This window comes from Martes martes (assembly GCF_963455335.1).
Source record: "Martes martes genome assembly, chromosome: 16".
Lineage (NCBI taxonomy): Eukaryota > Metazoa > Chordata > Mammalia > Carnivora > Mustelidae > Martes > Martes martes.
The window spans coordinates 9,421,043-9,436,177 of record NC_137904.1 but is presented as its reverse complement, the minus strand read 5'-3'; the positions used below and the strand labels follow the sequence as shown (position 1 = coordinate 9,436,177).

The 15,135-nt window shown below is 46.9% G+C and overlaps 1 protein-coding gene across 4 annotated transcripts in view; it reads right to left on the bottom strand.

Annotated features, from left to right (window-relative positions):
• The window catches only part of MPRIP (myosin phosphatase Rho interacting protein), a 142,152-nt gene that overhangs the window by 105,141 nt on the left and 21,876 nt on the right, over positions 1-15,135 (bottom strand). For all 4 annotated transcript variants that reach the window (XM_080825802.1, XM_080825803.1, XM_080825800.1 and 1 more), the window contains exons 2-3: positions 6,652-6,729; positions 4,578-4,643 (exon numbers count right to left, since the gene is read on the bottom strand). In XM_080825802.1, coding sequence (XP_080681928.1) covers positions 4,578-4,643; positions 6,652-6,729 — 144 coding nt within the window. The remainder of the gene's footprint in view (positions 1-4,577; positions 4,644-6,651; positions 6,730-15,135) is intronic.

Below are 15,135 nucleotides of genomic sequence, written 5' to 3'. Positions count from 1 at the left end.
CGCACAAGTGTCCAGGTGCTTAAGGCCACAGAACCACACTCTTAAAAAAGGCTAGAATGGCAACTTTTGTTATATATAGCTTATAATATAAAAACAAAACACAAAAACCCGAGACGATCTTTTTGTCTGGCTTCCGAGAGGGAAAAGGAAGAGAACATGAAAGCGAGAGAGCAGACCGCTCACCGGGTCCGTCCCAGCGCAGAGCCACAAAAGCCTCACAGCCCAGCGTGCTCCACCTACAACTTAGCCGCGCTTCCCCTCTGGACTGGCTCTTCTCTGAGAAAGCCTTCTAATGACCTTCGGGCTCTCATAAAACCAGTACCTTAGCTGTATATCAGTCCCTGAAAGCTCAGAGAGGTGGCAGAATGTGCTCCAGTAATGGGCAGATCCCAGAGGAAGGAACAACAGCAGAGGAGAGAGGGAGCAGGGTAGACTTCTAGATTCTTACTCTGTCCTCTCCGGAAAAACCCGAGGCCCAGCCAAACTGCTCAGGCCCCCACTTGTCTGTGAGGCTGCCCTGAGCCCACCTTACCTCAGCTTGCGTTTGGTAAATTTCTTTTCCTTTTTTGGGAAATGTGCCTCTCTTCCACACCCACCAGTTACAGGGTATGTGGGTGTATCGAGAAAGAAATTTCCCAAAAAAGGAAAAGTGATTCCCAGAGGTTAGCCCCATCTCAGAGCTGCCTGGAAGAGAAAGGCCGACAGTCAGCCCCTGGAGCCAGACTTAGGCCTGAAGGCTCCAGACCTAGCACAAGTCTCTGAGCATAAAACCCTCTCGAGGCCGCCCTCAAGGCAGCCACTGACCCACGCTCTGTAGCCCCCTCCTCCTCCCGGGCTCTCCTGACAACCGCCGTGCCCGTGTCGGTGTCAGCCGAGGGAGCCCAGGGCAACCTTCCCCACTCTGCTCTCTGGAGCCTTCTGCAGGAACCAGTGAGAGCTACGACACACAACACACCTAAGCCCTCTCCAGGAAACACCCCAGGTCTCACCTTCTCCCTACACAGAGAGCAGAAACTCTACAGCAACACACTTGCGAAGCTGGTTAGTTCAACTCAACAAATGTTTACCAGATCTGTGCCACCCAAGCCCCAGGCCAGACAATGCAGAGATACCAAGAAATATCAATGATGGAAAAAAAAAGTTACAATCTAGTTGGTAAGATAACATTGAAACCAATGAAAACAAATAGCAATATTGTATAAAAGTCAAGCAACAATTTGAAACAGTTTATGCTAAGTGTTAAGGGAACAGCCCAGCCATAAAGTGCCCTACTCTATCACAGGCAGGGAGCAGGAGCAGGAGGATGGGCAGTGCGTACAGGCTGCCCAAAGCCGCTGCTCTTGCAGACACCGAGATGGGGCCACTATATACCACGCTGCTCTGAGTACAGCACAGTCAGGGGGACCTACATGCTCCCGAGGTAAGAGCCACACACATAAGCAATCTGCTAGCTCCTCGGTCACCTGATAAGCAGGGACACCCCACAGAAAGCCCTCCACACCGGGAACACACCCAACCCTATTCCCTGTCTGGCACTTACCACACCAGCCAGCCGGCTAACTCTGCCCCTCCACCTCCCTCCCACCCAGGCAATCAGAGAGGGGAGTCCTTCCACACTTTAAGAATCGGGGTGAAAAGAAAGCAAATCAAATTTATATTTTACTTAAAAAAAAAACAAACAAACTGGGGGTGCCTGGGTGGCTCAGCCGGTTAAGCAACTGCCTTTGGCTCTGGTTGTGATCCCGGGGTCCTGGGATCGAGTCCTGTGTCGGGCTCCTTGCTCAGCGGGAAGAATGTTTCTCCCTCTCTCACTCCCCCTGCTTGTGTTCCCTCTCTCACTGTCTCTGTCAAATAAATAAAATCTTAAAGATAAATAAAATAAAAATAAATAAATTAAACATGCCACTGACCAGATCGCGAAGGGTCTTACAGCCTTGGCACTGCTGACATTTGGGGCCAGATCATTCCCTGTCGTGAGGCCTGTCCTGTGCATCACGGCCCTCCTGGCCTCCACCCAGAGGTGTCCAGAGCAACCTCCTTCTCCTCCGCACAGTCGTGAGAGTCAAAGAAGACTCCAGACACTGCCACGTGGCCCCAGGAAGCACAGTGGTGCCCAGCTGCAGACCGTGGTTCCACGTCCAGGTTCTCTCAGAGAGTACTGTCGGCGTGGCTGCATCCAGGTCACACACGAGCCTGCCTGAAAAGCTCGCCTGCTCCAGGTCTCAAGACCCTGCTGGCCAGGGAGAGGCAGGAATCTAGGCACCAGGAAAGCTGACCTCTGGGCTGGAGCTCCAGGATTTTGGACTGTGCTCATCCGGGGAGTGGTGAAGAACAAGGCCCGAAAGAGACCCCTGGGGTGGGAGAGGCCCCTCCAGAGTCCACCTACAAGGCCCAGGGCAGCAGCTGCCAATGCTGACCCGATCAGCTGGCAGTGGACTGCCCCTGTCACCGAGCCCCTTCTCAACTGCAGCCCAGATGCTGCCTTGCAACTTGCCCCAGAGGACTCTCCAAACACAACGGGGAAAACTCTTACAGGTCTGAAATGTTGCTTTAAACGTATTTCAGTGCGACTGCCATTGTCTTTTTTCACTCCCAGAAATAACGCCACTCTCTTTCCTGGAGGTGCAGCATATCTGCACTGCCCGCAGTCTGGGCGTTTCAACGCTAGCTCGCACACCAGGTCAGTCTCTTCAGCTCCAAGGTCATCTGCCAGAAAGTGGTCCACGGTCCAAAACTCTCAACTCTGGGCGTCCCCCACAATGCCCTCTCTGTAGTCCAAGTTTTTCCTGGGGCTTCTTTTCCCACATCGCTGGCACCTCTGCCCCAGCAGCCCATGAAATAATACCCACCAACGATCAGGTTGCTGGGAGACCACAATGTACTGCAAGGTGTCAGGACTCGGGGCTCAACAGCCCCCATTATGTGGGAGCGGCTCGTGGGACGCAGCATGTGCTCTGCGTTTGTGCACGAGCTACCCTCTCTTTGTGCTCGTGCAACTGAGCTGAAGGGAACAAAGACTGGACTGGACTCCAGTGAGACCTAAAGAAAGATTTCCTGACCAGAATAATCGGTCTCCAAGGAAAGTCCAAGGAACTCTATTTTTCAGGAAGGCTCACGGTGCAGCCCAGCCTGGATGTAACCCAGTGACCTCTGCGGTTCCTTCTCTACCGTTCGTCTCTGCAGGACTTAAGAACAAGTCAGCCAGACACAGGGAGGACAGGGGGAATGGCAAGGCTCGGAGAAGCCCAACTCCCACCCCGGGCTACTGCTCGTACAACGGTCAATTCGGGAGAATACAAAGGGCGGTGCTGGGTCTGCCTCCAGGCCTGCTTCCTTTTCCTGAAGGAATGGGTGCATCATTCCTCCTGCTCTTATTTCTAGTGAATTCCACCCCCTCACTGGTGTTCACCTCCAATCTACTCTGGACTACAGATGCTTCCATGGCAAACACCCCCTGCGGCCTAGCACACAGTATAAATACACTCACCAGGAAAAATGAGAAGAAAATGATTTTAAGAAGGAACCAATGAGGTGATAGTTGATGTAGAAGTAAGTACCATATCTATTAACTCCATACCCAAATGTCATACCCATTAATTCATCTGAGAAACGAAATAGAGGAAGCATCACATCATTCAGATTAGGACCCCCATGTGAGAATGGACTCACTTGTGGCTTGTTCACACAGCTGTACTGACCACCCTAAAATCCAAGTGTCCCGACAGTCTATTAGGTCCTCGGAGACAACAGTTATCTCTGCATACGGTTCCAGAACCCTGTTCTTACTCCTGTAGCAAAACAATGAACTCTGGATGGGATGGGGTCAACCCATTTTACATAGTACGTCTAGATTTTCTAGGACAGTCCTAATTAAAAATGCTGCCCACAGAAATGCACACACACACTCACAAACTCAAATGGAACAGGAAAAAGTGCCTACATTTTCCATCTTCAATCCTTTAAAAAGCTTGGAATTCGGTCACACTTTAGATTACTTAGGAGAGACCAATCTCCTTCAGAGAAAAACTCGGGAGGCAAAATGGATAGTAAAAGAAAAGCCAGAACATTCCCCCTGGTGGTTTTCAGCTTCACCTCTGGACCAAGAACAGTACACATCTGGCCCAGGAAGCAGGGAGCAAACCAGGTGGATGACAAGCGAGACCCCCTACAGCAATGGAACAGAGAGGCAATCCTGGGAGTACAGCACGGGGACGTGCATGTGCTCGACGTCCACACACGCCCTGGGCCAGCCCCCCACTTGCTGCTAGAGGCCCACAGCCTACTCTGCTTCTCTCTAACTTGGAGTGGTCTGGCAAGTCTGACTCCTATCAGCCCAGAACGGAAGTGTCTTCCTCCCTCACTGGTTACTCTCACCTGCACCACTAACGATGCCCCAAGCCAAAGGTCTGGGTTTTCAGGATCGTCTCTACCAGATGCCGCAGGTTCTTCAAACTGCAGGCGCCCCAAAGCCCAAGCAAGAGCACACAGGGCTGTGCTCACAGATGACACCCACGCAGACACAAAGAAGGCGCCTCGGGGAGGCTCGAGTCAGGGAGTGGGCGCAGCAGGACACTCACCATCTCATCCAGGGCGTAGCGCAAGAGGCCGTGCTCGTAGAGGATGAAGAACCGCCGCTGCCATTTCTGCAATGGAGCACAGAGTGGGTGGTTAGCCGGGCTCTGGCCCCATCTCTGCTCGCTGCGTCCCCAGGGCTCACGAGCCTATGTCAAAGGAATGCAGGCTCCACAGCTTCCATTTCTGGGGCAGATGGCAGGAAAGGAGGGACCCAGGGCAAAAGAACAGTAATTTGGGAGATGGCACTGGGTGAGGGGAGAGACCCAAACTGCCCAGTGTTTTTCCACAGGAGTTACTGATATGTCACAAGATGTCTGCTTTATTTTAACTGGCAAGCTCCTGGAGAGCAGAGATGGTATCCTGGTCACCTTTTTGCATTCTCTATGTACCCAGCCCAGAGATGATCACATAACATGTGTCAGTATTTACGTGATGAATTGTATGGTATGATATGGAATAACTGGAGAATGGCAGGCACTGATTTCCTGCTTCTGACAAAATCGAGGAAACTGCTATGAAACGGTTGTTCTGAGACCCACAGGGAGTGGGAGACACGGAAAAAGACAGCCAGGCTCCAGTGTTCACTGAGGATAAGCAAGCTAAGAAAAATCAAAACTGAGAAGGAGGGAGACCTGTGGGAATGATTCTGATGTCCAAGGAGTGATTGACCAGCAAAGTGTGCCTCTCTACTCTCTATCCAAAGGACAGGCCACTGGGGGTCAGTGGGGACCCAAAGGCACTGACAACAGAACAGAAGGAACCATGAGAGTATGTGCTTTCCTTTTTGTGGTGGGGAAAACATATCCAGAATAAGAGACTCTTGGTCCCCAAATCCCAAAGATCATCATGAGTATCTATGACCTATTTTCAACATTTCAAAAAGCCCAACAAAATTCATACTTTCACTGGCAATAAGGCCACAAGAACTATCATATCTCTTTGCTTTGGGCCAGAATTATATCATTCATAATTATGTTTTTCCCATCAGAAGCTGGAAATGGCAATTCTGTATGATCTGAATATAGAACAGGAAAGGATGCTGCTCCCTCGTTACTGCAGGCATTGGAACAGTCACCCCTGCTGTCCTCCTGCCTGGATGACAGGAACAGGATGCTCAGATAGCCTTGTGAAGAGGACTTGTAGACAGCTGGCTCCATGCTCCGTGTCCAGGAGAGGCTACTTGGAATCTTCCTGAGAAACATTTTCAAGGCTCCCTTAAAGATAGTAATATCTTTAAAGTCAAAACCCATACCAGAAGTAATCCTAAAGGTCCCAGACATAATACAAGATCTGTGGGGCACCACGGCCCCTACCCTAGATTGCAGCATTCAGGCTAGGGACAGAAGAGATCAAGAGGCAGGGTAGAGGCTCTCAGGGAACAGGGGACAGGAAGGGAGAGGAGCTGGAGCAATGTACAGGGTATGGGCAGCAGCATCTGGAAAAAGCATGTGGAAAAAAAAAAGATGGTATTTTAACTGGAGTCATCCAAAGGGGATCCCTGGTAGAGGAACAAACCACTGGTTAGTGACAATGTTGGTTTAATCATCTCGATGCTCCAGCTCAGCCTGGGCTGCTCCCAGCAACCTGTGCACAGCAGGGACCCACCCTGGGCTGGTGCTCAGGAGAGATGCGGCAAAAACTAAGTTGGCCCTCCAGCGCGTCACCCCTTCACTAGTGTTCATCTGCTAGCCAGGGAGGACTGGAGGGAAGAGAGATGGCATGAGGAAGGGAGGGACTGAAGGAACCAGAAGCTTAATTAGCATAATGCAAATGTTTGCTGACCTGTTCTTCTGCCTTTTGCATTTAACTGTTTCTGCAGCCAAGCTGACCCACGAAGAAAACAGGAGACACCATCTGAGAGCATCTCCTTTTGAAGAGTGGACCTGGCACAACTAGTATCATCGAGACATTTCCTGTAGGACCAACGAGTTTGCCAAATGGGGTTTACCTGCTGATCCTGCCATCCCAGGATCCACTGTTCAACTCTCTATCTCCCTCTTCTACTCTGCTGACTTGCCCTTAGATGGGCACCTCTTCAGTCCCTCCCACCTCAAGAATTCATTCTGAGGACCTTACCCGAGACCGATGCACTGGGTTGTCAAAGTCAGTCCCATCGGGAGCCAGGAGCAGCCAGCCACCATAAATAGGTTTTGCCTGGAGGAGAAAAAAAGAAGGCAGGTCATCAGTGGCTTGGACCAGAGACAGAACAGGTTCGATGGTCAAGTTAAAGATTAGTGCTCCCTGGAAACAGAAGTCTCCTCTGATTAGCATACACCAGGCATCTCATTTCCCAGCCACAGGCGAAGTCTCCCAAGAAAGATGTTTGGGAGTAAGAGGCTCTGGGGGAGGTGGGGGGAGGGGAGGGTGTCCTGTGACATCTGGTGTGGAGAAAGGGACATAAAACCAGTCAGGGCTCTGAAAAACCTCAAAGTACAGGAACTCCTACGACACAGATGCCTCTCTCAAGTTCCTGATTAAGGCACGAAGATCAGGAAACAACGGCATTTTCAATCACCATGTCACTGTGTGCTGGGTACTACATATATCATGCAAACACAGCCAAAAGCCCTCATTCTGATAGTATAAAACAGGGCCTGGGAGAAGAGACACTGCTTTAGTGATCACAGCTAGCACAGGCCAAAGAGTCATCGACTTCCTGGCTATGTGACATTGGGCTGAAAACCGTGTGGGTTTCAACTGTCCCATCTGAAAGGTTGGGGTGATGGAAATCATATCCACACCTCATGAGATTTATGTGATGACTGATGAGGTAATGCAACTAAAACACAGCACAGGAAATAAAATAGTGCAGCCACTGTGTAAAAGTCTGGCATTTCCTCAAAGAGTTAAAGACAGAATTCCACGCAACCCAGAACTCTACTCCTAGGTATATACACCTGAGAAGATTGAAAGCAGGTGCTCAAATAAAAACGTGGACCTGAATGTTCACAGCAGCACTATTCACTACTGCCAAAAGGTAGAAACAATCCCAATGTACATCCATACAACAGCATATTATCAGCCATAGAAAGGTACGAAATACTGGCATGATCTACAACACGGACGGACCCTGAAGACATTATTCTGAGTGAGAGAAGTAAGAGAACACAGACACCAAAAGACCATATATTGTATGATTTGGCTTACAATAGGTAAACCCACAGAAACAGAAAGCAGATGAGTGGTTGCCAGGGCATGGAGGGAATGGGAAATGGGAAATGACTGCTAACAGGTATGGGTTGTGGGATGATGAAAATGTTCTGGAATTAGAAAGTGGAGATAGGGCTGGTCCGAAGGTAGTGAGTCATCTCAATTGATTGTTCACAGTCAGTTACAGATAGAAAGTGGAGATGGTTAAATGACCTTGTAAATATGCTAAAAGCCACTAAATTGTACACTTTAAACGGCTGAATTTTATAGTATGTAAATTATATCTCAAAATTGTATGAGGAAAAAACATTAATCACAGTGTTTGGCCTCTAAGTGCATAATAAATGTTAGCTATTAATTTTTTTTTTTTTAAGGAAGGTCCCCCATCCCCTAAGCCCCTGACAGTGAGAGCTCGACATGAGTTGAGACACTAGACAGACACTCTGGCTCCACCTCCCTTTTCAGCCATACCTGGCTGGTGAGAAGCAGCTGGAAAAGGCACAAGCAAGTCAATTTGCCACTACCCTTTGGAGGGGAGAAACACAAATTAAAACCCAAACCCTCTGCCTGCTGTTTACACACATGAATCATCTCTGGGAAAGCTTTAGGGGTCCCCTTAACATGCTTTTTATTCAATACTTTCCAAACTGGAGCCCTGTCTCACCACCTCATTTTATAGCTATGGAATCAGTGACTCAGAGAGGGAAGGTCACCTGCCAGAGGTCACACAGCATTCTGGGGTAAGCCAAAAACACTCCTTTTTCTTGGCTTCTGCAGGGCCCTCTAGGTCCCCAGGGGGAAGCTCTGACTTTTCCCCATGAAAAGGAACAGAGTAGTAGGAGCTTCAGGAAAGGGGTATAGAGAGGGCTGAGGAAAGGAAGTGAGGGACTGATTTTGATGAAACACGGGAAGTGGGTGCTGGCAGGGAACTTGGGGTTAGAGGCGCAACACAGGAGGGCCACAGAGGATGTGGAATGAAATTCTGTCTTGGAAAACAGAAGAGAGTAAGGTCTGTCTTAGCAAATACTAGCCCAGCGGCGCCCAGCTATTCCCCAAACAGGTAGGCACATTCACTCAGCGTCTCTCACATACCACTCAGTGACATACACACACAAGATGGAAAAGTCAGGGCCAGAGGGGGATCCTGGGCCAGGTGACTTCCGCACTTCGCCTCTTAGTTAGCGGTTCCCTGAGGTGTGAAATCAGGATGTCAAACAAGGCAGTGTGTCCTCCATTTTGTCGAGCTGTAATTGTATGCTACTCTCCTAGTCTCTGGTCTCAGGGCTTTGGGGAGACTTCAAATTGGCAGCTACATCTACCTGACCTTTCCTGAGCAGCTGGAGATGTGAGGGACTGCCACAGGTCCCCTCAGAACCTGGCCACAGTCTCATTAGCACCCACCACCAGCACTGTTATTGACTCAACATCTACTCAGGCCTAGCGTGCGCCAGCCTAGTGTGCACTGACCCCATGTGCTGCAAACCAGGAGGCTGCCAGCACCCACCTCACTTTGCCAGGTCCTTCTGGGACATACCACCCCAAAAGGGACCCTTCCAGGTGGGCAGGTTGTCCTGGAAAGTGGGAAGGCTGGGACAATGGAGGGCACAGGGCAAGAAATAAGTGTTCTAGGAGCACCGGATGGCTCAGTCGGTTAGGTGTCTACCTTTAGCTCAGGTCTTGGTCCCAGAGTCCTAGGACTGAGCCCCGCTTCGGGGTCCCTGTTCAGTAGGGAGGCTGCTTCTCCCTCTCCCTGCAGCTCCCCCTGCTTGCGCTCGCTCACTCTCTCTCTCTCTCTCTCTCTGTCAAATAAATAAATAAATAAATAAATAAAATCTGTAACATTAATAAATAAATAGACTCAGCCCTCCCTCACAAACCCAATAAATCAGAGACTGCGCTTCTGGCTGGTCTCTGGGAAGAGGCTACTGGTGGTCTGGGTGTCTTCCTCAATTGAAAGTCCTTTCAAAAATGGTTACTTGAAGGGCGCCTGGGTGGCTCAGTGGGTTAAAGCCTCTGCCTTCGGCTCAGGTCATGATCCCAGGGTCCTCGGCAGGGAGCCTGCTTCCCTGTCTCTCTCTGCCTGCCTCTCTACCTACTTATGATTTCTGTCTATCAAATAAATAAATAAATAAAATCTTTTTTTTAAAAAAAGGTTACTTGAAACTTCTGCTTCCTGGAAGATAGGTAGATGTAATTTTCCCTATGCCTCCTACTAAGTACAAATCAAACCTTGGACACTGTATCTAAGAAAAACCTAAGGAGTCTCTGCAAGGTGGAGAGAAGACAGCAGAGATGAGGGCTGGGGGTCCTGAGGCCTGAAAACAACATGGAGATATGTACCCTGGCTTCTCTTTTTGTCTCACTGTCCCAGACCAGGTACTGTAAGAATGACCAACCCGGAACTGCCAACAGGTACAAACAAATAAAAGCCCCAATAAAAACTGCTCTTTCTAGCTGAAGAACCAGGGAAGAACAACCTGGTAACACAGAATATTCTTAGATGATAACTGCTCCATTCCTGCCACACATGACGGGAAAGACTCAGCCCCAGACCCACCCATGCCAGCAAACACTTCCTTCCTACCCTTGTCAGCTAAGAGGTGTCCCAGCACCCCAACCAGGAAGGTGTTGGGAGACCAGGCAGCTAGGATTTTTGCCCCTACCCAGAAGTAACAAGGCCCCCCTCCCCCTCCCTGCTGGGATAGAGTCAGAGGAAGAAACAAGGAGAGCTGAACTCTCACCCCAGCTCTGCTGTAACAAGGAATTGCCCCCATCAGGTATCAGTGAAGGCCAAGTGGGGAGCGTGGATTTCTACTTCCACCTGAAAGTAAGAGATGGTGCCCCTTCCCCCCCGCCCACTGTAGTGTCAGAAAAAGCCGACTAGAAGAGAAGGGTCAAACACAATCCACAGTCACCTAAAATAATACAAAAATATCCAAGTTTCAATTAAAAAAAAATCACCAGCATATTAAGAAACAGAAAGATCACAAACTGAATAAACAAAGACAATCAATAGATGCCAACACAAAGGTGACAGACATGTCAGGATTATCCAATGAAGATTTTAAAGCACCAAAGCTGAAATGTTTCAATAAGAAATTATAAGCATGCTTGGAATAAACAGAAACACAGAAAGCCCCAGCAAACAACAACAAAAAACCAGGAGATTTTAAAAAAGCAAAAACAAAAACAAATGGAGGAGTTCTGGGTGGCTCAGTGGGTTAAGCCTCTGCCTTCAGCTCCAGTCGTGATCTCAGGGTCCTGGGATCAAGCCCTACATCGGGCTCCCTGCTCAGCGGGGAGCCTGCTTCCCCCTCTCTCTGTTAAATGACTGACTACTGTTACTGACTACTGTTAAATGACTGACTCTGTTAAATGCCCTGACTACTCGTGATCTCTCTCTGTCAAATGAATAAAATCTTTTTTAAAAAATGGTAATTTTTAAACTGGAAAGTACAATAAATGAAATAAAAAGCTAAATGGATGGGTCCAACAGCAGAATGATGGGAACCACAAGGAAAGAATCAGGGAACTATTAGAAAAATAACAGAAATTACCAATCAGGGGCACCTGGGTGGTTCAGTCAGTTAAGAGTGTGCCTTTAGGTCATGATCTTAGGTCTGCTCAGGTCATGATCCCAGGCTCCTGGGATCGAGCCCCACATGGGGCTCCCTGCTCTGCGGGGAACCTGCTTCTCCCTCCCCCACTCCCTCTGCTTGTGCACTCACTCACTCTCTCTCTCTCTGTCAAATAAGTCAATAAAATCTTAACAAAAACAAACAAACTACCCAATCAGGCAACAGCAAGAAAATGGACTAAAAGAAATAATATGAGAAGAATAGAGTCTTAGAGACCTGTGCAACAATAAAAAAGATCTATCATCTGTGTCATCAGACTCCCAGAAGGAGAAAAGGAGACTAAGGTGGAAAAAGCACTTGAAGAAACAATGGTTGAAAACTTCCCAAATTTGGAAAGAAGGGCAACCTATAAATTCAAGAAACTGAGTAAACGCCAAAGGATCAATCCAAAGAAATCTACACCAAGATACATCAAAATTAAATTTCTGAAAACTAAAGATAAATACAAACTCTTGAAAGCATCCAAAGAGAAGTAACAGCTTATGGATAGGAGAAAACCAAATATGACAACAGTGGACTTCTCATCAGAAACCTTGTTGGCCAGAGGCAAGTGGTACAATACTTTTCAGGCACTGAAAGAAAACCATCAAACCGGAATCCTATATCCAGAGAAAATATCGTTCAGAAATGAAAGCAAAATCTCAGATGAGTTCCTCAAAAAATTAAAAATAGAACTATCCTACAATCCAGGAATTTTACACCCAAATTAGAAAACCTCTAATCCAAAGGGACACATGAATCCCTAGTTTATTGCAGCATTATTTACAACAGCCAAACTACAGAAGCAACCCAAATGTTTATTAACAAACAAAGGGATCAAGAAATATGATATATATCTATAATTGAATATTACTCAGACATAATAAAAAATGAAATCTTGCCATGTGAAGCAACATGGATGGAGCTAAAGAGTATTAAGCTAAGTAAGATAAGTCAGTCAGAGAAACGCAAATACCACATGATCTCACTCATATATGAAATTTAAGAAATGATGAAAGACGATATGTTTTCCTCTAAGATAAGGAACTAGGCAATGATGTCCACTCTCAGAACTACAATGCCAGAATTTCTAGTTAGTGCAATAAGGCAGAAAAGGAAGTAAAAGGCATGTAGATCAGAAAGAAAAAATAAAATGTTTACAGATGACATAATTTTCTATGCAGACAAACAAGGAATTTATTTTTTAAAACTCCTTTAAGAACTAGTAAGTGAGTTCAACAAGGATGCAGGATATAAGATCAGTATACAAAAATCAACTGTATTTCTACATAGTAGCAGTGAATATGAGCACACCAAAATTAAAAATATAATACCATTCACAATCACTTAAGAAAATGAATACCAGGGTGCCTGGGTGGTGCAGTTGGTTGAGCATCTGCCTTCGGCTCAGGTCATGAGCCCAGGGTCCTGGGACTGGACTCCAAGTCAGGTTCCCAGTTCAGTAGGGAGTCTGCTTCTCCCTCTCCCTCTGCCCCTCTCCTGCCCATGCTCGCCGTCTCTCTCTCAAATAAATAAAGTCTTAAAAATAAAAAGGAATATTTAGTTGTAAATCTAACAAGGCATGTATAAGACTTGCATGCTAAAAAGAATAAAACAAACAAACAAAAAACTGCAGATGAAAGAAACCAATGAAGATGATGAAAGAAACCAAAGAAGATCTTTTTAAAAAAGGAAAAATGGAAAGACATATGTTCATAGACTGGAAGATTATAAGATGAAAAATTTCCCCAAATGGATATATAGAATTAGTGCAATTACTAATCAAAAGCTCAGTAAAACTTGTAGATAATAGACAAGATTACTCTAAACGGAAAGTCAAAGGAACTAGAATAGTTTAAAAAATTTAAAAAACAGTAGAGGCAGGAATTCACCTACTCAATTGCATGACTTACAACATATCCACAGTACTCAACATTGTGGGATATTAGTGGAAGGTGAGATACATAGATCAATAGAATAAAATGGAGGGGCGCCTGGGTGGCTCAGTTGGGGAAGCGTTCGACTCCTGATTTCAGCTCAGGTCATGATCTCAGGGTTGTGAAACGGAGCGCCACGTCAGGGTCTGTGCTGGGTGTGAAGCCTGCTTGAGATTCTCTCTCTCCCTCTGCCCCTCTTCCCGCTCTTCCTCTCTTTAAAAAAAAAAAAAGAGTGAGAGAGAATAGAGAACCCAGACACAGACCTACACAAATATGTCTAATTTAATTTTGGAAAAAGGTGCTAAAGCAATTCAATGGAGGAGAGACAGCCTTTTGACAAATGGTGCTGAAGCCACTGGACATCCACAGGTAAAAAAAAATAAAGCTCAATCTTATACAAAAGTAACAAAAAATGAAACAAAAACTGACAAATTGAACTTCACTGAAATTAAAAACTTTTGCTGTCCAAAGATCCCACCTACCTGGAGGGTGAAAAGATAAGTCCTTTGTTGGGCATGTGGTTTGCAAATATTTTTATCCCACTGGCCCAAGAAAGGACTAGGATCCAATACAGTATAATAAGCCCTCTCGAAACTCAACAGTTAAAAAAAAAAATCTGTTTAGAACCATGAGCAATATAAACCTATTAGAATGGCTAAAATTAAAAGTGGTGACAATAACAAATGCTAGCAAGGCTGTGAAGAAAGTCTATCACTCACACAGTCCTGGAAAGAATGTGAAATGGTACAGCCACTCTAAAAAAGCTTAGTGGTTTCTTTATAAACTAAGCATGCAATTACCATAATATCCAGGAACTGCACACCTGGGTACTTATTCCAGAAAAACAAAAGCCTGCATTCACACATAAACTGTACATTTCTGAATGGTTACAGCAGCTTTATTTATAATAGCCCAAAACTGGAAACCCAGATGTCCTTCATGGGTGAGTGGTTAAAGAAACTGGTACCTGACCCCACGGAATACTAGTCAGCAATAAAAAGGAACAAACTTGATGCACACAATCTGGATGAATCTCCAGAGAATTGTAAATAAAAAAAGCCAAATCTGAGAGACTACATGTTCCATTTACATAAAATTCTTGAAATGTGTAATCTACAGAAATGGAGAACAGATTCATGGCTGCCAGGGGTTAAGAGGCAGTAGTGGTGGGAGGGCAGGAGGCACAGTGTGAAGGGAACCGGAAGGATGGAAATGCCTTGCATCTTGACTGCATCAGTGTCAATTTCTTGATTCTGACACTGAACTATAATTTTACAAGGTGTTATCCCTGAGGGAACGTGGGTAAAGTATACATGGGATAGCTCTGTATTTTCTCACCACTGCACAGAAAACTACAATTATCTCAAAATAAAAAGTTTAATAAAAACAAAAAACCTGTTAGTTGCTGAATACTGCATCCACCCACATACAGGCATTTGGCACTGGAAAGGGACCCTCCACAGCCCCAGAACACAGGGACTCCAGCCACGAAGACCTCTGTGGTCCACAAGGGTCTTCCCCAGGCCAGGCTGGCCCTCCATGGCCCTCAACTGTGCTGAATGAGCTCCACCAGCCTTTCCAACAGCTTCTCCTGGAGGCCACACACACCCACATTGTGTGTACCCTGTTGGGCCTGTTGACTCGACCATGGTGAGGTCCTTTTGCCCCTTTCCCTCTTGTCACCCTCCAGGCAGGTCTGGGCTGCATCAGGGAGAGCCCAACTGCCTCAGCTCAGGCCAAGTGGGCAGGTCACAGGCAGGGAAAGATGCCATCGTCCCAGCCAGCTTTACACAGCATTGCCAAGCTGCCACACTGATGCTTCCCGGAAACACACAAGCCTCTGGACACCACCGCCC